Source organism: Giraffa tippelskirchi, chromosome 6 (assembly GCF_054371585.1).
Source record: "Giraffa tippelskirchi isolate mGirTip1 chromosome 6, T2T-mGirTip1v1.2.pri, whole genome shotgun sequence".
Classification (NCBI taxonomy): Eukaryota; Metazoa; Chordata; class Mammalia; order Artiodactyla; family Giraffidae; genus Giraffa; species Giraffa tippelskirchi.
This window is the reverse complement of record NC_137280.1, coordinates 11,208,385-11,231,246: the sequence shown is the minus strand read 5'-3', so window position 1 is coordinate 11,231,246 and position 22,862 is coordinate 11,208,385. Positions and strand designations below refer to the sequence as shown.

Genomic DNA, 22,862 nt, shown 5'->3' with positions numbered 1-22,862 from the left:
ACAGCTAATTAAGTACAGCACTGGGATTCAAACTCAGGTACTTAGTACCAGAACTCTGGCTCCTAACTCTTAGGCTATACACTTCCTCCTCCATATAAATGAACACAAATAATGATTTCAATGCTATGAAAGCCCAACTAAGGTTCAGACCAGTTTTTCATTTCACTTCACTTGTACATTCAAATCCCACAAAATACACATCAATTTCTAGCTGCTTTTTATCACAGCAGAGATAAAAAAGCAGAGATAGCTTTTTTATCAAAGCAGAGATAGCTGCTTTTTATTCAGCAGAGAGGGAGTATGCAGCTATATCAGAAGCACATGCATATTATTATAGGGCCTTTGCTAGTGGCTCAGCAAGTAAAGAATCCTCCTGCAATCCTGGAGACGTGGGTTCAATCCTTGGGTGAGGAAGATCCCCTGGAGAAGGAAATGGCAACCCTCTCCAGTATTCTTGCCCGGGAAATACCATGGACAGAAGAGCCTGGCGGGCTGCAGTCCATGGGGTTGCAATGAGTTGGACATGACAGCATGGATGAACTACTACTACACCTACTGAATAAGAGGCATGTGCTAAAGGCAAGTTCCCCATATTATTATACTTCACCTGCATCTGTGAACTATTTCCCTTGTATCTCTAGTTACTTTCCACTGAATGTTTAAAAAGCTATTTCATTTGCACTTTCCATGCAGGAACACTTAAACAGACAACTTCAGAAACATTATCTTGGCTTTTTTGGGGGGGATGAAGGGGGCATTTTAAAAAAATTTTTTAAAAATTTAAAAATTTAAATTTTTTAAAAATTTAAAAAAACCACTCCAGTACTCCTGCCTGGAAAATCCCATGGACGGAGAAGCCTGGTAGGCTACTGTCCATGGGGTCGCGAAGAGTTGGGCACAACTGAGCGACTTCACTTTTAGTTCTCTCAATCACAGAAAACCAATCTTCTCTTAAGAAAGGGAGACGCAGCCGCTCTTTTTTTTGGCTTTGCATTTTATTTTCTACGTATCATCATTGAATTTATAATTAACACTGGTCACCTTGAATTCCTAGTTGGAACAAAGGAACAGACCTGAGACATCGCCAGCACTGGCCTAAGTAGAGCTGCCCCCTTCTCTGCAGTTATGGTTTACTACTTCCTGGGTTGGAAGGAATAACTGGGAGCTCTGCAGTGATCAGACCCTTCAGGCAAGAACCAGTGTGTTAACAGTGTGAATTAGATATACTGACTACCTGCTCTGCTTAATTGTTATGAAACTGAACTAATCAGCAGTTATAAAGCACATACTTTGTTATGTGCTAGGCTCTGCCTCCTGGCCTGTAGATAATTTAAGAAGACCTAGGGAATACCATCAGATGTGCTAATTGTATTTGGGTGTTAACAAAAGCAGATCTAGACAAGCTGTCCACTTAAATGGTACCTTTTGGTCAGAAAAAATTTAAAGATTGTGATCATGTAAAATTACTCAAACCTTCTAGCAAAAATATTTTTTGAAAAATAAACTAAATGCCTTTAAAAAAAAAAAAAATTATCTAAAGCCAAAAATGTTCTATAAAGAAGTTTTAGTGAGGTGATTCTAACCTGCAGGCTTCAGACTTAGAGAAGACATGAAAAAACTAAACCAAAAATACTCTGTATGGCAAGTATTAGCTACAGACTGCACAAATATCATACCTTATACACATATTTACAGCTATACTAAAAATGCATGTAGATGCTATAACAACAATGAAATATAAACTCATTTTTAGTTGTTACTGATTTAATATTATCTTTTTTGCCTATTTCATATTTTCTCTGTCAACAGATGCTCAAAATACAATGTCATGTGAAGGTCTTTCACATTACTGATGAATCATTAACAAATAAAAGGGCTTCTTATTCCCAAAAAGGCCAAGGAACAGCTCTTCTATTAAATTACATAAGAAAACAACGGTAATTGCCTTATCTGTTCTTAAAAGAGGTTTCTTACCTTATTAGACACTGTCCAGAACTCACGCTCTGAAGTCATACCATGTAATTCAATTAAAATCTGTCGAATCCTCCATGGATCCACTGACAATATCAGTTGATGCTCCAACTGGCCAATGTTGACACTTGCTGAGGCTAAGAAAGGAAGAAGAGATTTTCATTTAAATAATTATTTGATACGTTACTCATTTGTTACTCATTCATAATCACATAAATATGAGAATGGTAATTTAGTGACAGAAATTGTGCATGTTTATAAATATTAAAAGTTAAAAGTCTCTCTCATCTTGAAAACTGATTTATCCAACCTGATGCAAACTATGTTTTAACTTCACTCTCATATAAAAAGCCTAACACAACTTGTATTATGTCTTCATTTAACAAATACAGATAACGAAAATATAAACCAATAAAAATCAGTAACTTTACATGGAAAGAATTATGCGGGATATACTGAAAAATTTAACTTACACAGACAGTCCATTTTTGAATGTCCTGTGTTAAAAGCACTTCTAAAATGTTTTGAATAGTAAACGTTAAGAATGTTTTTCGAAGGGAGAGAATCAGAAGGTAGAGGCTTTGCCTTCCCAGAGAACTAAGAATTGATCATTAAAATTCCTAATTACAACTCAGCTTTCAGATATAGTCTTCAATAATGCATCTCCAGCATTTTGTCTGTGATAATATTATTCTTTTCCTTTACGACTGACAGTCACAGCAGCTTAAACCTAGTGAGGTCCAAAGTACAAGTTCACTCAGTCAACTGAATTCTATCTCCCCCCATACTGAAGTGTTGAAGCTTTTATTTCTTCTTAACAAACCAGCACCATACTTTCTTATTACATTTATAAAATAAGAGAAAACAATGGAAGAAAATCATCAGATAAATCAGGCAAAAATGGCAATGTTGCCAAAGCTGAATGTTTAGCCAGCAGACAGTGATATAAAGGCTGAAATGCATGCAAGGCTGCACCATTTTTTGCTTGTAACCACTCCTCTTCCCTCTTGGTTTTATACCTTCAAGAGTACAGCAGCAGAGTTACACGGATCTATTTCCCCAGCTAAAATCTTTTATGTATCCAGGCCTACATCTCCATTATCCACAGACTCAGGAGACTCCCAAAATTTACTGCTTAGGCAGAAATATGACCTCAAAAGACAGGTTTTCTATTAGTTACCAGCATTAGTGTAAATAGAAAAAAATTAAGAAGATAGCCTAAAATACACTGAGGGGCAAAATACGCCAAAATCTGAGCTAGGAAATCTAACCTGGGATATCATAAAATGAAGTTACGGGTTTAATGCACAGATTGATTCTAGGGGACCTCTTCCTCATCTGATCAACAAGTAGCTTTCGTTCTTCATCTTTCAACAATGTGATGAAAAGCTCGTGTGAAGAAATCATGAAAACATACTGCAGGTCTTCCAACCCCAGACATACATTCCTAGATCAGTAAGAAATATTATAAAACAAAGAAGTGTATAATTTTAGTTTGGGGAAAACAATCATATTAACCAATTTTTATTAATAAACCGTTTAAAAGCCACCATTCAATAATTACACAATAATAATTTGGAACAGCTTTTTAAAATTTCTCTTTGGTACTTATCTAAAGTCATGATTTTAATGCCACAATATACAGAGAGTAACAGCAAGAATCCTAAGTTTTATGTGGCTACACAAATTTAAACTGTTAAGTGTTCCCAACTACCAATTACTGCCTGGTTATACGAAGACAGGCAAGGTAAATGTAAAATGATAAGGAATAAAAGACATTTTTCTCACAGACCTAAGTTCAAAATTAAGAAGAAAAGAAAGGCACTTACTTCAAAAAAGCAGCCATGTTTCCTTTCAAAGTATCTGAAGCTTTTTCTAAATTTATTGATCTTGAACAAACCTAGGAATTTGAGTAATTTTTATTTGAATATGGGTACTTCAAAATAATTATAACAGTTTGAAAGTTTAGATTTAAAAACAATCAAATTGTTCTTTCAAACATGGATCAGTCATAGATTTGGTTACAAAATTTAAGAAATGAGACCAAAGAATAAGATTTCATTACGGGAAATGGGAGTGGAATGTGACCATTTCAAGAACTGCAGGTATTTATATGCAGTAAAGAATAATCTAGCATATGAACAAGCCCTGCCCAAATTTACAAAGTATGTACCCAAATTAAATGGAGTGATAAACTTTAAGAATCAGTAGTTCCTGTCAGAAAAATGAGAGAAAAAACTCATCTTGGTTAGCTGAAAAGAATGATCCATAATAGCTAAAGAACACAGAACCAACGGTTAAGGAGGTAACCAAGGTTTAGAAAATAAACAATGAAAATAAAGAGCAACTTAGCTATGAAAATATTAGTCATCTAAAAATAATATTCTTTAAATATCATTCTGAATTTATTAGGTTAGGCTTCCCACATATTATTTACAAGAAGTCAAAAAATTATTAGTATAAAAGATCCTAACCTCAACAAATAGTCAATTCTCTAATATGTTGACACAAAAGCTAAATTATATAATGTGTACAGCAGTACTATTCCCAAGAGCCATAAAGTAGAAACAACCCTAACGTCCATCAAGGGATGAATGGACACTCAAAACAGACACTGAAGAGGAAGTGTATCCGTTCAGTAGGACACTATTCACCTATAAAAAGGAATGAAGTACTGATGGACACTCCAACATGGATGAAATGTCTTCAATACCAAGGGAAAGAAGTCAATCACAAAAGATCATATGTTTTATGATTCCATTTATATGACATGTCCACAACAGGCAAATCTACAGAGACAAAAAACAGATCAATAGTTGCCTGGGGTTGCAGGGATTGAGAGGAAAATGAGATATGATTGCTAATGGTTAAGAAGTTTTCCTGCAGGGGCAGAGAGGAATGAAATGTTGGCAAACTGGCTGAGGTGATGGCTGCACAACTCTATGAACATACTAAAAATCATTGAATTGTACACTTTCAATGGGTGATTGTATATTACTAGCTGGAAACAAAGTCAATTATACAAATTCAATTATAGTTCATAAAAATAAAAAAAAGACTTCTATGGAAAAATTATAAAGCTTTAAAGACATTAAAGGGCACCAAAACAAATCAAGAGCCATACCAGTTCATGGATTAGGATACTCAATATGATAATGATACTAATTTTTCACAAACTGGCTTTTAAATGTAATGTAATTTCAAACAAAAATCCAACAGGCTTACTTCTGAAACTTGACAATCTGAGTCTACTGTCTACAAGAAAATGTAAAAAGATAAGCAGAACCAATACAACTTTGGAAAATAAGGTTTGTGCTTCAGATGATACCAAGACAGGGTATGGGTATGATGGATGGGTAAACAAACAGAAAAGCTGTTACAGAATAGAGCAGAGACAGGCCCACACACGTGTGTATGTCTGACACTTGGCATTCAACGGAGGCAGCACTAGACACTGGTAGAAAAAAGACCAAACTTTCAACAACTGGTACTAAAACAAGTGAGGAAAAAAAATGACACCAGATTCCCTACTTCCCATGATACACAAAATTCAATCATAGGTGGATTAAAGACCTAAATGTGAAAAGAAGGCTAAGCTCTAGAGCTTTTAGAAGATAAAATACAGGATAATTTTCACAACTACAGGATATGAAAAGGGGATACAACTGTAATGAGAAACGAGGAAATAGCTATCACAAAAAAGCAGGGTAGTGATTTCCTCAAGGAGAAGCAGAGAGGGTGTGGGAAGACGCATTAAGGACTTTGAGAGTGTTGGCAATGTTGTATTTTTGGAACAAAATGGTATTAACTGTATTCTATGTACTTCTCTCAAGGTCTGTTACATTAAGACTACTAAAGAGAGAGAAAGGTCTGGGAGAAACAAATTATGAAGCTCACATGAGAGGCAAAAAGTATGATCTGAGCGTTTTTAGTGAGCAGGTGACTGAAGTTTTGGAAGAGAATAAAAGTGGTGAAGAATAAAAGAAGTTGAGTGAGTCAAGGAAAAAACTTTTGTAAATAAAAACATTAAAGGGAGATCAAAAGAGATGTCAATGGAGGACTAAGGAAAACCCAGCGATGGAGAACCAAAAGAGAGCTCCAACAGCAGACGCAGTGGGCAAGCGTGGTCTGTCGGCCGTACCACCTCTGAGCCAGAGAGGCAAGTTGGACGAAGACAGTAAAGGGGGCACTGGATTTGGCAGCTAAGAGGTCACTGCTAAACTTAAAGCAAAATTATAAATCAAAGGGGGAAAAAAATGTCTTACCTCAAGAAGAAAGTCTATTTTCTCTTTATTAGGTCTAAGAAATAGCTGGTTAAATTGAACACTAATCGTTCTACCTTCTAATACATCACGGACTGTGTTACAGGCACAGACTTTAAAACAGATGTCATCTAGGGATTCACTTCTGTCAAATACAAAAGTAGATACACTCACTTATTTTTTAATAGAAAGGTATATATTATAAAACTAAAATCACAAGAATGGGCCATTTATTCTTGAGAGGTAAGATTTTTACAATATTCAGGCACATTAGTAAATACCTAAGTCAATGGGGGAAAAAAATAAACAGGAAAGTTTTGAATTTACCAAGGGATAATTTAGGTATACAGATTAATCTGAATCAAACTAACAGAATCAAACTCTGCTGTGTAAATTTTTTTACCCAAGCACTTTTAAAAAAAGGATTAGATGAAAATTAAAGTGGCTCCTCTGATCATGTTAACTTTCCATACAGTAAAAATAAAGTGAAAGCATTGTGACAGACATAGAGGTAATCTAGAGGTACGTTTTTGATAAGTCAGAAATGCACATTTACTCTTTTACATAAAAATCAAAAAAAGTAATTCACTTACTTACCCCTGTTGAGCTTTCTGAAAGAGTTCCCTTAGGACAGACTGCCGGAACTGGACAGGTAAACTGAAGGTTAAGTTGTCTTCAACAAAGATCTTTATTACCTCCTAGAACACAGACAAAAAGTTTCAACTATTTCAAAAATCACCAAAGTCTCTTTAAAAAAGAAAAGTTTTTAAAATAAAATTTTAAGTCTTTTTATAACAGAAATTACACAGTGAAGAAAATCATTAAGATACCTTGCTAGGAAAATCTCTTCCTAAAATTTTAAAATTACATTAAGGGTAAAAATAGCACCCCCCTCAGTTCAACTCAATGGCTCAGTCGTGTCCAACTCTTTGTGACCCCATGGACTGCAGCATGCCAGGCCTCCCTGTCCAACACCAACTCCCAGAGCTTGCTCAAACTCATGTCCATCGTGTAGGTGATGCCATCCAACCATCTTATCCTCTGTCGTCCCCTTCTCCTGCCCTCAATCTTTCCCAGCATCAGGGTCTTTTCAAATGAGTCAACTCTTCGCATGAGGTGGCCAAAGTTTTGGAGTTTCAACTTCAACATCAGTCCTGCCAATGAACACCCAGGGCTGATCTCCTTTAGGATGAACTGGTTGGATCTCCTTGCAGTCCAAGGGACGCTCAAGAGTCTTCTCCAACACCACAGTTCAAAAGCATCAATTCTTCAGTGCTCAGTTTTCTTTATGGTCCAACTCCCACACACATACATGACTATGTGGGGAGCAGTGTCCCCACAAGAGACTGAGGTAGACTTGCCTGTGAGTGTCCAGGAGTCTCGGGTGGAGGCGTGGGTCAACAGTCTGGCCTCAGGCCAAACTAGAGGGAGGGAACACAGCCCCGCCCATCAACAGAAAATTGGATTAAAGATTTACTGAGCATGGCTCTGCCCATCAGAACAAGATCCAGTTTCCCCCCAGGTCAGTCTCTCCCATCAGGAAGCTTCCATAAGCCTCTTATCCTTATTCACCAGAGGGCAGACAGAATGAAAACCACAATCACAGAAAACTAACCAAACTGATCACATGGATTACAGCCTTGTCTAACTCAGTGAAACTATGAGCCATGCCGTGTGGGGCCATCCAAGACGGACGGGTCATGGTGGAGAGTCCTACAAAATGTGGTCCACTGAAGAAGGGAATGGCAAACCATTTCAGTATTTTTGCCTTGAGAACCCCATGAACAGTATGAAATGGCAAAAGCACCCCACTACCCTTCTTTAAAATTGGTGATCATGGGCCAAAAGTGAGAGATGAGAAAAGAATCATTAAGTAGTAATTCAGCTGTTATTAGACAGAAACTTTTAAAATTCCTCTCCTCCACTTTAAACATGATTTCATACGATAAACTTTTTAAAATGCTAAAACAAAGAGAAATATTTCAGCTAGAAAAAACGTGTGCTAAGAAACTAGTCTGATCAAGTTAAATGGTTTAAAATATTAGTGAACTGTAGAAAATTTATAATTCTAATAAATGATATTACCATAGTCTTTTTATAGCCTTTTTCTCAGTAGTTTATCAGCTCTTTATCAAGCAATGGAAGAAAGTAGGGGTGACAGTGTGGGGATTTCTGGAAACAGCTAAATCAGCTCTACAACAAGAGCACTGACAAAAAATGGTTTCAAAACTACAGAGCGACCACTATTTCACTTCCATAGCAAAACATGAGCTACATGGGAGCAAGCAAGTCACTTCCCAAATGTTAGAAGACCTATTTGTTACAACTGTTCAATAACTCATCAGCTACAGATAGAATCCTAGTCTCCCCCCACAAAAAAGCTAAATATGATTTCTAAGACACTCCTGCATATATAGCTAAAGTGATAAATTCCAGAGTTGCAACAAAATCGTTCTTTCCCCTTTCCTAGCTACCATTTACACTACTTCCTAAGTTATACATTTGGCCCTTTATTATATCTATGGTAACATGTGGGCTTCCCTGATGGCTCAGCTGGTAAAGAATCCAACTGCAGTGCAAGAGACCTGGGTTCAATCCCTGGGTTGAGAAGATCCCCTGGATAAGGGCATGGCAACCCACTCCAGTATCCTCGCCTAGAGAATCCCCATGGACAGAAGAGCCTGGTGGGCTACAGTCCATGGGATTGCAAAGAGTCAGACACGACTGAGCGACTAAGCATGGCACACATGGTAACATGTGCCAACCTGTGAACATTCTTGCCTGCACGGGTCTTACTCTGCCAGGGACCTTCTTAAAGATTCTATATCTTATCATAACTGATTACCACTCCCCATAAGCCTGTACTAGGGATATGTAACTGAAAGATCTCTTGTGTTTGGTAACTTCATTTATATCCGAAATCCACCTTCAAGAAAGTTTACTTTTCTTCCCTAGGGCAAATCAGAATTGGCAAAAAAGGGGGCCAGAGGGAGGGGGAGGGAGCACCGTCCCCTCTCTTCTTCTATTTTCTCTGAAGAAAAAAAACAAACCCAAAACTCCAGTTGAGAAAAGTGAACTAAAAACCTAGGCTAAAAGTCCACTGTGGAGACATAAAACTAAAGGTATGTTATAGCACTGTCGTTTCATAATGTGTTTTGAATTTAATAAGATGAAGGCACTGTTCACTTTCTAGAATAAAGGCTTTTTGAGAAAGATTTTTAAAAGTACAAATCCTAACTCTCAGTGATTTTCATTACAAAGCTACAGATATATACTCAGAGGGGGCAACAAAAAAATCTTAACAGACTAATTTAAGCTCTTTTCTTGAGTAAAACTGAGACGACGCCCAGCCTCCTGGAAAAGTGGGCTGTGTGATAGACCATCCAAACCACCCAAAACCGCCCTGCTCACCCGCTCCTTCAGTCTCACTGTTCGCAGTGGCTAATAAGGTCAGGCTGGAAGACCATACTTCCAAATCTTTAGCCTCCCTAAAACCAAAAGTTCTCTGCCTATAATTTTAAAAGTTAAAAGTTCTGCCTACAGAGTTTCTTACAGAATGTACTTAAAATGGGCAAATTTTATACCTTCAAGAAAGGATAATTATCAGTAATATGAGTCAACATCTATCCAGTGCTCTTGCCTTAAGAGTTTATAAACTATAACTTTTCATGTGATTCTCATAAAAAGCTTAATTATTACAACTATTTTATAGGCCAAACTGTTTGACGTGCCCCAAATGGCACAACTGTAAATGGTGATGTCAGGATTTAAACTCGGTTGTCTGGCTTCCAATGCTTTCCAATGACACTATTGTATCCCCATCATACATCTTACCTGATAGTTGCCAGATCGCAAACAAATATGGACCTGACTATATGGAGTCAATTGTTGAGTTGTACTATCAGAGGAAGGTACGAGAACATCACATGCTTGACAATAGCCAGCTAACCGCTTCTCATCTATGGTACAATGAAGAGACAATGAACCTATCTGTAAAGTAAGAGGTATATATCATTATCCATCATTGTAATAGAAACAACAGTCTAGCACCCATTTATTGCATTTTAACAGTATAAGAAAATACCAATGGAAATTAGGAACCATAAAAAAATGAAAAAATTAAAGGTTTAGAGCAGGGGTCAGAAACTACTGCCCACAAGCCAAAATTAGCCTATGTCCTGTTTTTATAGATTCTATAACCTAAGAATAATTCTTAGTGTTGTAAAGGGAGGGGAAAAAACCCCAACAAATTAGACTATGACACAAAAACTGTATATGGCCTACAAAGCCTAAAATAAAGGGCTAAATAATAAACAATAATAAAAGTTTACTGACTCCTGGTTTAGAGTTTTCAGGCCAACATAAAAAGGTAGACATTATTATCACTCTCTGTAGGTATAACAACAATTAAGATACTAACAAAGAATGAAAACTGTAAAAAAAAAAAAAAAAAAAAGATTAAAATATCTTAAAATATTGATACATGCTCTTGGCAGAGATTTAAAGGGGGACAACAAAGAAAACTCAATCTTCATTCAACCAGAAAAAATAGAAATGCTTCCACCAAAACAGAAAAAAAAATTTTTAAAGACATACTTTTTTTAAAAATTAAAGCTTTAAATTACTATACCCATAATGCCATAAAATTAGAAATCTGATGAGTTCCCTAGGCAAATTAAAATGAGAATTCCCAATAAAGTATATCTCTAGTGTATTTATTCAATGTTTCTGGTGAAGAAAGGAAAAATTGAAGTGGGAATTTTCCTGGCCACCAGGCATATAAAAACCTAGTTATATACTTTAAAATTCAGTTGTGTGAATCATAAAAAGAAAAATGCAAACAATAAACACATGAAAACATTTGCCCTACTAGGAATTAAGGAAACACAATTTTTTAAAAGGTAGTCTAGATAAATTATCAAATTAGCAATTAAAAAAACTTCACTCTAATAGCAGAGCCCTCAGAGAAATGTACCTAGAAATCAATTTGGTTTTGTATATTACATCCTTTAAAAAAATTAATGACCACTGACATGGTAATTCTACTTGCAGGAATTTAACTTCATCTAAAGTCCAAACAAAAATGTATGCTTGGAGATATAAATTTTGTATCTTTATAATAAACAGGAACAGCAAACTATCTAAATGTTCAAACATTAGGAAAATAAAATCACAGCACATCTATATATAAAAGAATAGGATACATTTAAAATATCTATTTCAACATTTTAGCAAGATACAAAACAGCATGAGCTTAACTGTATAAAAACATAAAGAACAAAAACTGGAACAAAAAAAAAAGATAAAACTGCAAAAACGGCTATTTCCAGGCAGTAGTATTACAGATTTTAAAAATGTTTTCATTAGTTTTTTGAACTGTCAAATTTACTACAATGAACACTGTTTTTTATCATCAGAAAAATGAAAGCCAAAAAACACACAGATGTTTTAAAGGATTGAAAATCATGTGCCAGTTATGACTGTATTTACCTCTGCAATTAGTTCTTTGGTTCTAAAAAATTTTTCTCTGGCATTTTCATAGACAGCTGGATTTGTAGAGCCTTGCTGGAAGTATGCTGCACCCAAATCATAACACACCTAAAATGGTAATGAATATCAATTTGCTCAGTGATTTTTCATGAACTTAAGGGCTGACAAAACTCAAAGTCATCTTTATCTCGACAACCTAGTTACACATGTAGCAAAAAAAGAAAAAAAACACTTCAGTGAGCAGTAAAACAGTCAATTTTCTTAGTCACAAGCAACAGAAATCAACTCTGACTGACTTAAGGGGACTTACTGGTAAGATGTCAGGCGGCCTACAGAATTATTGGGAAAGCCAAAGAATCAGGCCTGGAAAACAAACGGGGGATGGGAGGCAAGCAGCCAGAAGAAGAGCCGCAACTGATGCATACCAGGCAGCCATCTCAACACCCAACTCCACAGCTCCTGGCAACTGCAGCCACCAGGACCCAACACTGAGAGCAGCAGCTCCCCTCCTGCCAGGGCTGCCCGGGGACTAGACTTTCCTGTCACTGTTGCAGTGACTCACCATCACGATGGATTCTCCATCATCCCACTTCACTGGCGAGCTCCTGCGTGCATGCTAAGTCCCTCAGTCGTGTCCAGCTCTTTGCGGCCCCATGGACTGTAGCCCGCCAGGCTCCTCTGTCCACGGGATTCTCCAGGCAAGAGTACTGGAGTGGGCAGCCATGCCCTTCTCCGAAGGATCTTCCCAACCCAGGGGTCGAACTCACATCTCCTGTGGCTTCTGCATTTGCAGGCAGATTCTTTACTGCTGAGCCACCGGCGAGCCCAGCTAGCTCCTAATTCAGTCTATATGTCTCTGTCTGTCACACCGATGTGACATGTCTGCCCTCCAGCAGGATAAGGCTAGAGAACACGAATATTTGGAGTTGTCAGTTTTATTATAGGAAACAGGCTCTCCCTCCCATCAAGTCTCAGAAGGTAGGGGGATTCTTCTAACAATGAAAAAGGGGACAGCCACGGGGGTGTCTCCAAAAGGGTAGGCGGGGCAAATGTCTACTATCAAAGAACTGGCCAGAATACAATACTGAGAAATCTGAACGAATGAGTATAAAATGACAGCGCATTTCCAGTTGTCTTTTTCTAACAGAATCTTTATATTTTTCCAGAAGCATTCTTAAACAGACACCTAGATTTACTTAATGCAGAATTCAAAGACTGAGTTGAACTTGGCCATTTTATGAACAAGAATACTAAGGCCCAGAAAGCAACATTCCTACTTGAAAGCATATAACCAAGCTCTGGCAGAGTCCAGACTTGAAGCCAGACCCTGAGGTTCCTAATATTCTATCTCAAATTTACTCCTCACAAGGTTGACTGGTATGTCTTCTCGATCTGACTTTTTTAAAAAGCCTTCAACTTACTCCCCCAAGTAGGAGAAAGTTCAAACCCCACAGCCTGAATTTCAAGGATCTCAGAATCTGGACTACGTTCTCTCTCCAAAGCTCTCTATTCTTCTCTATTTCAATCACACCAGTTTTCTCAACTCCCCATTCACATCAGATGCAGAAATAAATTTCATTCCACACCATTTATTTCCATTTGCACCAAACCAACCTGAGCCAACAGATACTTATTCCTCTTTCAAACTCCTAGGCTGTAAGTCTCTGATACTCCTGACCAAACTACTCTTCACTGATATGGACTACAGATACTATTCTGTCCTGTTCAACAAATCAAGATTAATTCTTCCTCAGCCTCTAGAATACTGCTTTACCCTATTTAATCCACACTTGATGTTGGGCAGATTTTCATTCTAAAGTGCTTCCTTCCATCTAGGATAAAGGAGTGCTAAAGTTTAAAATAAAGTATGTGTGTGTATATAATAAAGAAAGATTTATATACACACAAGCACACCTATATATGCACACATATTATAGATACACATAATTCCCTTTTCCAGACAAAGACAGAGTTGTTGTTGTTGTATAGTTGCTAAGTCTTGTCCAACTCTTTCACAACTCCATGGACTGTAGCCCACCAGGCTCCTCTCTCCATGGGATTCTCCAGGCAAGAATACTGGAGTGGGTTGCCATTTCCCTCTCCAGCAGATCTTCCTGACCCAGAGATCAAATCTGCGTCTCCTGTACTGGCAGACAGACTCTTTCCTGCTGAGCCACTGGGGGGCCCGTGAAGTGGTTACCAACTGCCAATGCCCCATGACTCCTCTCCTACTCTCTGAGACTCCATCTCAGCGAGTCTTGAGGAGGGATTCTCTTTAACTCCAGAACCAGCTCATCTGAAAAGGCACCTCTCAATCCTTTTTTAAACTCAGAGCTATTTCTGCTCTTTCAAGATTGGGAAATAGTGATAAGAGAAGTTATGCCAGACATTCTTGGTGGTCCAGTGGTTAAGAACCTGTCTGCCAATGCAGAGTATGTGGGTTGGACCTCTGGTTCAGGAAGATTCCACACGCCTTGGGGCAACTAAGCCCATGCACCACAAATATTAAGCCTGTGCTCTCAAGTCTATGAGCCGCAACTACTAAAGCCCAACAGCCCGTGCTCCGCAAGAAGAGAAGCCACTATAAGCAGACAGTAGCCTCCACTCGGCACAACTAGAGAAGGCCCGCAAGCAGCAACAACGCACCAGCGCAGCCAGAATGATTAATTTTTAAAAATGTTATGCTAATTCACACAATGAAGAAAATACAGAATGTAAAAGGCTCTATTGTAGTGGCCCTCCGTAGGCAATCATTAATTCTTTTAAAATTTCTATTATACTCAAGATTCTGTGCTAGCAAGTAAGGAAGATGCAAATACAAATATATTTTAAAACAGAGAGACCTCAAAGAGTTTACAATCGAGCAAGGAAAAGGAAGCTATCAATACATAAAATATCTAACAACAAAAAACAACTGAAAGCAACAAAGGAACTAGGGTACAGAGTTACAGAGAGCAGGCAGTCTTAAGATCCTTGAAAAACTAGGTATTTCTTTAGGCGCCTACATTTTTCAAAAGCTAGCACAGTATTAGTTTTGTTTTGTTTCTTCGGTGATTAGATTTTTTATAATGTGAATAAATTGTCAGTCAGTTCATTCATATTATTACTCCCTGCATTGTCAATCTCTTAAATATAACTAGGAAACTAGTTTGGAGACAAAGGATCCTAAGAAATTTTCCTTCCATTTCTTTCAGAAAAATTTCAAGGGAGGTCTTATAAAATTCACAATTAACTACAATGCAAAGTTTTAATAACATCAGAAGTAAAATCAAAGGGACAAGGGCAAAAATAAACTCTAATTAAAAATACAAGGATGATTTTATGTAAGATTTCCCAAAAATCTGCCACGCATTGATTAAACACTGAAATAAATACCTGGCACTGCATCTCCTCGGTTTTGATTTTCAATCCAGCAGTCGAACTCTCCGTTTCTCCATTTACCATGCCTGGCTCCACAGCCAGTAAGTCTAGCGTTCTCATCGTGTGGACATAAAGATCCCTGTTTAACTTAAGGGCTGCCTCTAGTACCAGAATAGAATCAGAAGCTTGTTCTTTTAGCTACAAAAGTTCAATAAACAAAATTTTAAACCACAAAAATGGCAGTACTGGACTATATCAACCAAAAAATATTTACAAGATACTTAGCAGCTTAATGTACTAGTCTATTTTAAAAATGCATCTAACATAGAAAGAGTGAAATTATATTTGTTAAAATTATCCTAGATTTTAAAATTCAGAAGGTTCCTATTGTGAAATTGAATACACAAATTGGAAAAGATTGACATCTTTCTTTTATATAAAAGTTACTGATGAAAAATGTTTTAAGATTTGCACCATTTCACTGATGTATTCAATAAATGTTTTGTATGCTTCAGTGTGCCAGTCATTTTTACTAGGCATTAAATAATAACAACAACACAGGTTTTTTGCTTCAACATTGAAAATACATTATTTGTTGAATATGATTGAGATAGTCTGTTACCCTCCTTCTCCTTTCCCAGTCTCTGCACTTTGGGTGTTATCTCATGTACATTGTAGGTATTAAATAAAGAATTAAAGAGATCATTTTTAAATTATGGTTTCTACTTTTATGTTGACTAAAAATAACTGTATTTTTCTGAACATAAAAATAGTTTTAGGGAATTTCTGGCAGTCCAGTGGTTAGCACTTGGCACTTTCACTGCAGTGGCCTGGACTCAATCTGATTGGGAAACTGAGACCTCAAAAGCCACACAGCATGGCCAAAAAAAAAAGTAAAGTGTCAATTTAAAATATTATCAAATTACTTTCTAATAGTCAAAGTCTAAATGTCATCACATTGAGACCATGCCAACTCTTAATATATAAGATTAAAAGAAGCACCTATACATGCTCTAAATATAATACATCCCAAAAAGGTTACAGAAAAACCAATACCAATACTCACCACTTTCAAAATATTTTCTGTTAGCTCTTTCTCCTGTTGCATCTGATTCATACTTAAAAAGAAATGATGGAAGAGTATCAAATATTACTTGAAAGACTGAAAATTCAAAACTTAAAGATCATTCTTGACAGTGAGGCTGAATTTAAATAAATAAAAATGCCTTTAATGCTAGTTCTTTTCATGCTTAAAAAGTAAACTCAATTATGATGATGCTCCTTTATTTACCATTATTTTTTTCATTTGCTTTGCATTAAAAAAAACCCTCAATTTAAAAATAAAACTTTCTGGCAGCAAAAGCTCATTTATATCAAGTTAGAAACTACACCCTAGGTCCAAATTTGGGTAAGTTGCTACTACTTGGAATTTAAGAACTAGGTTTAAAACTCCAGACCTGATCAACCTATTGTACTTAACTTTTGCACTCTAAATTAAAATTTCCCACATGCGGAACAAACATATCTTTTTCAAGTAAGTTTAATTAAATGAAAACAATCTTAATTCCTGGAAGCAGGTCAGCTAACGTTAAGATGAAAGGCACAGTTTACAAAGTGCTCCCCTCCGTTTTCAGAGCTCTCTACTCTAGTTATCCAAAGCCCTGATTCTCTCACCCTTCTAACCCCTCCAAACCTACCTGCATGCAGGCCTTCTGCCCTCTGATTTCTGCTTTATTCCTTCTGTACCAAGAGTTCTTAAAAACTTGCAAAATTTAAAAAAAAAAAAAAAAACTGACAAAAAAGTGCCAAGTAAGGGTCTTTACTGGCCAACTTACACACTTAACTGAGGAGGTCCAGGTTTTGCCTGTTTAACAGGAAAACTACTTTGAACAATTGTCCTAATTGCCCTTAAAAAAAAAAAGACAAATAAAAACAAAATTTAATACATTATAAATGTCACTTCAAGTATTTTTTTAGTACTTCCTAGAAGACTTATAAACTATCCAAAATTCTGACATATAAAAAAAACTTTATAAGTCATCCATGTCTCTATCAGAATGCTTTTCATCTATGCAGTCATAATTTTCTCCACCATCAGATTCACTATTCCCAAGATCCTCTGAGAGATCCCTAGAATGACTTAAAAGCACATCCCTGAAGTTAGAATGCAATTAAAGAAAGGCTGCCCAACATATTTTAGGTTTATGAAAAATTTACCATCTATTGTAGAGAAGTATGGCCATGGCAGTGGTTGGAGGTAAAGTGGCCAGATCCATGTCTACATGTTTTGTCCCAGGAGGAACTTTACTGATGCACAACAGTTCATTCAACAACATATTCAATACTGGAACAGACAAACTTAAAAAGGAAGAATCAAAAGACACATAAGTTGTGCAAATACATGATCCACAATTCAGTATCTTTGCTAAAAATAGTTATACTGTTTAAGTAGTAAATCCACAGGGCCATTCTATTAATGTCTCAACAACGTAAATGAAAATTTACCAAAAGATTTTTTAAGCTTTTATTATGAAAACAACTTAAATATATATAAAAGTAGACAGAATAATATAATACACACCAATGTGCCCATCATCCAGCTTCAACAGTTATCAACTGATGGCCAATCTTGTTTCATCTCTACTCTCACCCACTTCCCTCCTTTCCATATTACTGTAAAGCAAATTCCCAATAGTAAATCATTTCTTCAAAAGTATCTCAGAATATATCTCCAAAAAATTACCTCCTGACATAATGACAGCATAAATTTCACATCTAAGAAATTGTTTATCATCAAATATCCAGTCAGTGCTCAATTTTCCAACTCTATCATATACATCATACTGTTTTGTATACATTGCTATCTGTTGATAAGCCTTCAGTCTATTTACAGATAAGCTCCTCCTTAAAGAACAAATCTTTTTTTTAATTCTAATATTTAATGCTGGAACATATATGGTAAAAAAAGTATTCAAATACTACTAGTGTGAGTATAAACTAATATAACTCTCTTGAAATGAAACCCAGTATATGTGTTACACCACTTGACCTGGCAATTCAACAATCACGGATGTAACTCAAAATTCACATAAAGCTTATGGACATTTTCAAGCTCTATGATTTATAAAAGTGAAAAACTAGAGAAAAACTAAAAAACTGTCAATAGAGAAACAATTAATAAATTATCTATACAATGGAATGATCTCCAAAAACCAAAATGGGGCAATGTTCATGATATCCTGCTATATGAAATAAAACAAAAATCAAAACAGTATATAAGGTATGTTTACAACTTTGTTTAAAAATATAGGGAGGAAAACAAAAAAATTACACAAAAATGTTAAAAACATTCTTTCCCCTACCCTATTATTTCTTATTTTCTGAATTTCCCCAAATATTCTATAAGGTATTTCTCTTTAAACTGTGAGAAGGGGGTGAAAACAAATCATTATATAACTACACATTTGAAAATATTTATTTATAAACAAATAACCACTGATTCTAATAAGATAGTTTAAAAGTTTAAGAGACAGTGATTGATTTATGACCAGTAAAACTAAATAAATTATTCAACAGAGACTCGTCCATAATATTATGTACGATTCATCGTTAGTTTTTATTTATTTTCTTCAGATATGTAAAAGTAAAATGAAGATTTAAAACTGTTTAGGCGTGGATTTTCTCTACTTATCACATCAAAAAAAGAATAATAATAATAAACTGGCTCATTATTGATAACACCAAGTTTATATTTAAAAGGTGATTTAAATTCATTTAACAGTCAAATATTTTCTTATACTTTTTGAAAAATACTTGCATATTTTACCAAGAATACACAGAAAAAAATAGTTTTCACTTTAAAGACCAGTATTATAAGAACACATACTGAAATAAACCAAAATGTCTAACAGTTCTCAAAATAAATTCATTTAAATTTTTTTTTAATTCATTTAAATCTTGTATACCTTTTCTCTAATATGTCTAAGTCCCACTTCAAATGTGCAGCAACTTTAAGAGCAAGTAGCTTTAAAACACGATTTCTCTTGTTATCAGGTGGAGGTTGAACTTGGTTTTGCTCATTAACTGAAGGTTTGGAAGCCTGTTCCAAAAACTGGACTATAAGCTGAACTGGTGCAGGATCTAGGATTTAAAAGAAAATAGTTTTTGAACTTAAGGTCTAATTACAAATATGCAAAAGGATTCACTGTACTGGTTTCTGGCCACAAAAGGAACCCAAATAGGCCAATAGGCACATGAAAAGATGCTTCATATCACTATTTGAGAAATGCAAATCAAACTACATTGAGAAAATCAATCACCTCACAAGGGTGAGAATGGCCATCATCTCAAAGTCTACAAATATAAAATCCTGGACATCGTATGAAGAAAGAAACCCTCCTACCCTGTTGGTGGGAATGTAAATTGGTGCAGCCACCATGGAAAACAATACAGAGGTTAGTTAAAAAATTAACTATTTTTTAATAATTATTGGAATGGAAATAATAATAATAACATATAATGGGAAATAATTTTAATTACTATTATCCAGCAATCTCACTCCTGGGTATATGTTCAGAAAAGATGAAAACTCTAAATTCAAAAAGATAGATGCACACCAGTGTTCACAGCAGCACTTCTTACAACAGCCAAGACGTGGAAGCAACCCAAGAGTCTACCGACAGACAGATGGATAAAGAAGGTGCAGTTCATATACACAGCGAAACAATACTAAGCCATAAAAAAGAATGAAATTATACCATTTGCAGCAACATGGATGGACCTAGAGATTATCGTACTAAGTAAACTCAGTCAGAGAAACACAAACGTCATATGATATCACTTTTATGTGGAATCTAAAAAATATATAATACAAATGAACGTACTCACAAAACAGAAATAGAGTCAGAAAGAAAACAAATTTATGGTTACCAAAGGGGCTGGAGGGCAGGGATAATCGGGAACTTGGGACTAACAGATACACACTACTATACATAAAGGAGACAACAAGGACCTACTATATAGCACAGGGAACTATATTCAATATCAATATATTGAACTATATTAAATATCAATATATCAAAACTACATAGCACAGGGAAATATACTCAATATTGAACTATATTCAAATAGGTTATTTTAATAACCTATAACAACCCACTCCAGTATTCTCGCCTGGAGAATCCCATGGACAGAGGAGCCAGGTAGGCTATAGTTCATGGGGTCGCAAGAGTCCGACACGACTGAGTGACTAAGCACATGCACAATGGAAAAGAACCTAAAAAGGATCAGGTGTATACATGTAACTGAATCACTTTACTGTACACCTAAAACATTATAAATCAACTCTTCTTCCATTTTTTTGAAAGTTAAGGGGTAAAAAAGGGGATCCAAACAGTGGTGTAGTTACAATGACTAAGGATTATGATTCACAATGTGTGCCTGGGTATTAAAACGCAAGATCAGGAGGGATGTAAGGAGATAGCAGATAACAGATTCTTGCAGAGGAAAGCACTTTAGAGGACAGAACACAATGGTTACAGATTCCAGTTGAGCAAACAACTGTCAGTTAGGGGAAAGAAATGCCATGTTTAAAATCACTGCTTTAACGCTTAATTAGTGGGACCTGCATCAAGTTACCTCTCTGCACCTGTTTCTGTCAGTGCAAAATAGAGGGTCACCTACCTCACAGGATTATCATGAAGTCGGAATTAAACGAAATGACAGATATGAAGCACAGAATCTGGCACCCAGAAACACTCAACAAACGTTAGTCAAAGGGGTTATGACCAACCAAGATAGCATATTTAAAAGCAGAGACATTACTTTGCCAACAAAGGTCCGTCTAGTCAAGGCTATGGTTTTTCCAGTAGTCATGTATGGATGTGAGAGTTGGACGGTGAAGAAAGCTGAGTGCCGAAGAATAGATGCTTTTGAACTGTGGTGTTGGACAAGACTCTTGAGAGTCCCTTGGACTGCAAGGAGATCCAACCAGCCCATCCTAAAGGAGATCAGTCCTGGGTGTTCATTGGAAGGACTGATGTTGAAGCGGAAACTCCAATCCTTTGGCCACCTGATGTGAAGAGCTGACTCACTGGACAAGACCCTGATGCTGGGAAAGACTGAAGGTGGGAGGAGAAGGGGACGACAGAGGATGAGATGGTTGGATGGCATCACCGACTCGATGGACATGGGTTTGGGTGGACTCAGGGAGTTGGTGATGGACAGAGAGGCCTGGCGTGCTGCGATTCATGGGGTCACAAAGAGTCGGACACGACTGAGCGACTGAACTGAAAACTGCCCACGTGAAGTACACCAACTTCTGGCACAGGAATCTCCACCAGTTCAGGCCAGTGGATTAGACTGAACAAGCCACATGTGGATCCGAACTCTGTCCGCAAAATTTCATCCAAGGAACTCCCCTTTTCAGGTCAGTACCTCTTTCCAGAAATACCTGTTATTTCCAACCTTCGCTAAACAGCACTTCTGAACTGCGTTATCAATCATGAACACCATTATACAATAACTACTTTGCAACTGTGACAGCATTTTCTGCTTTCAGAAGTTTTCGCGTTGATTTTACAGCCCAACTTTGGAATAGATAATTGAGTCACAGAATCCCCTCGTTGAGGAATAAAACAGCTAAAATACGGACCTAAGATAGTTATTCAGCGTCAGGACCAGCCTCTGAACAGCTGATGTCTCCGCAGATCGCACCCCCCCACCCCAAAACTGTCTGGGGTTCAGCCCCAGGGGAGGGCTGAGGCCCCAACCCGAGTGCGGTCACAAGGCCACCTGAGAGGTGACAAGACTGCAAACACGAAAAGGGGGCGGGGGCAGGAGGGCCTCTGTTTCCCGCTAGGCCTCCGGGAGCGGCGCCCCGCGCGGGCACGTTTGATGCCCAGTCAGAGACGGGGCGGCGCCAGAGCTCGGCCTCGAGGCCCGCCTCCCGGGGCCGCGGGGTCGCGGCTGAGGAAGGCGCGGAGCGGCGGGAGCCCCGAGGGCAGTCCTCGGGCCGCGGGCGCCCCGCTTACCCGGGCAGGGCTTGCGCAGGTGTTTCTCCAACAGCGACTCCTGCAGCAGGAACTCGAACCAGGAGGTCTGCGGCGGGGTGCAGGGGCGGCTGGAGGTGGCCGCCTCCCGGTCCGCCGCCTCCGCGCTCATCCTGCCCCCGCCGCCGCTACCCCCAGGGACGCTTCCCGGCTCCAACCTGACACTCGGACGCGGGCCCCGGGGGCCTCTGACGTGCGGAACTGCCCGGAAGCGAGGAGGAACGCGGAGTGTACCGGAAACCCACACAACCCAAAATGGCGGCCTGACCCCCCGCCGGGGCTGGCCGTCCTGGACCCGCCCCCACCCCACCCCCGCCGCGCCTCCAGACCAATCGTTATTCGAGTTGGAGGAGGGCGGGACCGATGCCCGGGCCACACCTCCTCCCAGTTACCCTCGGAGACGGCTGGCGGGTTGCGTCGCTCAGTTGGCGTTCCCTGTTCCCTGGGAGATTCTTGGTTAGCCGACAGAACAGCCTCGTCAGCAGGCCTCAGAGTCTTCGGAAAAGTTCGTGAACGCTACAGGTTCAGACTGTGATCTAGGCAAATCTGTTTTTGTTGATTTCAATTTTCCGACTTCCATTTCTGAGATTTCAGTTCAGTTCAGTCGGTCAGTCGTGTCCGACTCTTTGCGACCCATGGACTGCACCTAAGTCTTCCAGCAGGAGCACGCTACTGTCTGGGGCACTAGCGTCCCCGCCCCCTTTCCTAGACAGCTAACGACTCACAGGAG

At 38.0% G+C, this 22,862-nt stretch overlaps 1 protein-coding gene across 8 annotated transcripts in view; it reads right to left on the bottom strand.

Annotated features, from left to right (window-relative positions):
- INTS8 (integrator complex subunit 8) overlaps window positions 1–22,384 on the bottom strand; it is a 47,155-nt gene extending 24,771 nt beyond the window's left edge. The window contains exons 1-14 of one of the 8 annotated variants that reach the window (XM_081496990.1): window positions 22,115–22,384; window positions 19,049–19,223; window positions 17,665–17,756; window positions 17,301–17,441; window positions 16,781–16,990; window positions 16,150–16,201; window positions 15,099–15,281; window positions 11,724–11,831; window positions 10,068–10,223; window positions 6,831–6,931; window positions 6,237–6,378; window positions 3,801–3,871; window positions 3,243–3,418; window positions 1,975–2,108 (exon numbers count right to left, since the gene is read on the bottom strand). In XM_081496990.1, the coding sequence (XP_081353116.1) occupies window positions 1,975–2,108; window positions 3,243–3,418; window positions 3,801–3,871; window positions 6,237–6,378; window positions 6,831–6,931; window positions 10,068–10,223; window positions 11,724–11,831; window positions 15,099–15,281; window positions 16,150–16,200 (1,122 nt within the window). In that variant the 5' untranslated portion in view covers window position 16,201; window positions 16,781–16,990; window positions 17,301–17,441; ... (1 more) ...; window positions 19,049–19,223; window positions 22,115–22,384. Of the gene's footprint in view, window positions 1–1,974; window positions 2,109–3,242; window positions 3,419–3,800; window positions 3,872–6,236; window positions 6,379–6,830; window positions 6,932–10,067; window positions 10,224–11,723; window positions 11,832–15,098; window positions 15,282–16,149; window positions 16,202–16,780; window positions 16,991–17,300; window positions 17,442–17,664; window positions 17,757–19,048; window positions 19,224–21,735; window positions 22,032–22,114 lie in introns of those variants that run through there. The other 7 variants (XM_081496986.1, XM_081496992.1, XM_081496988.1 and 4 more) reach the window with 7 other exon arrangements.
- Window positions 22,385–22,862: the final 478 nt, after the last annotated feature.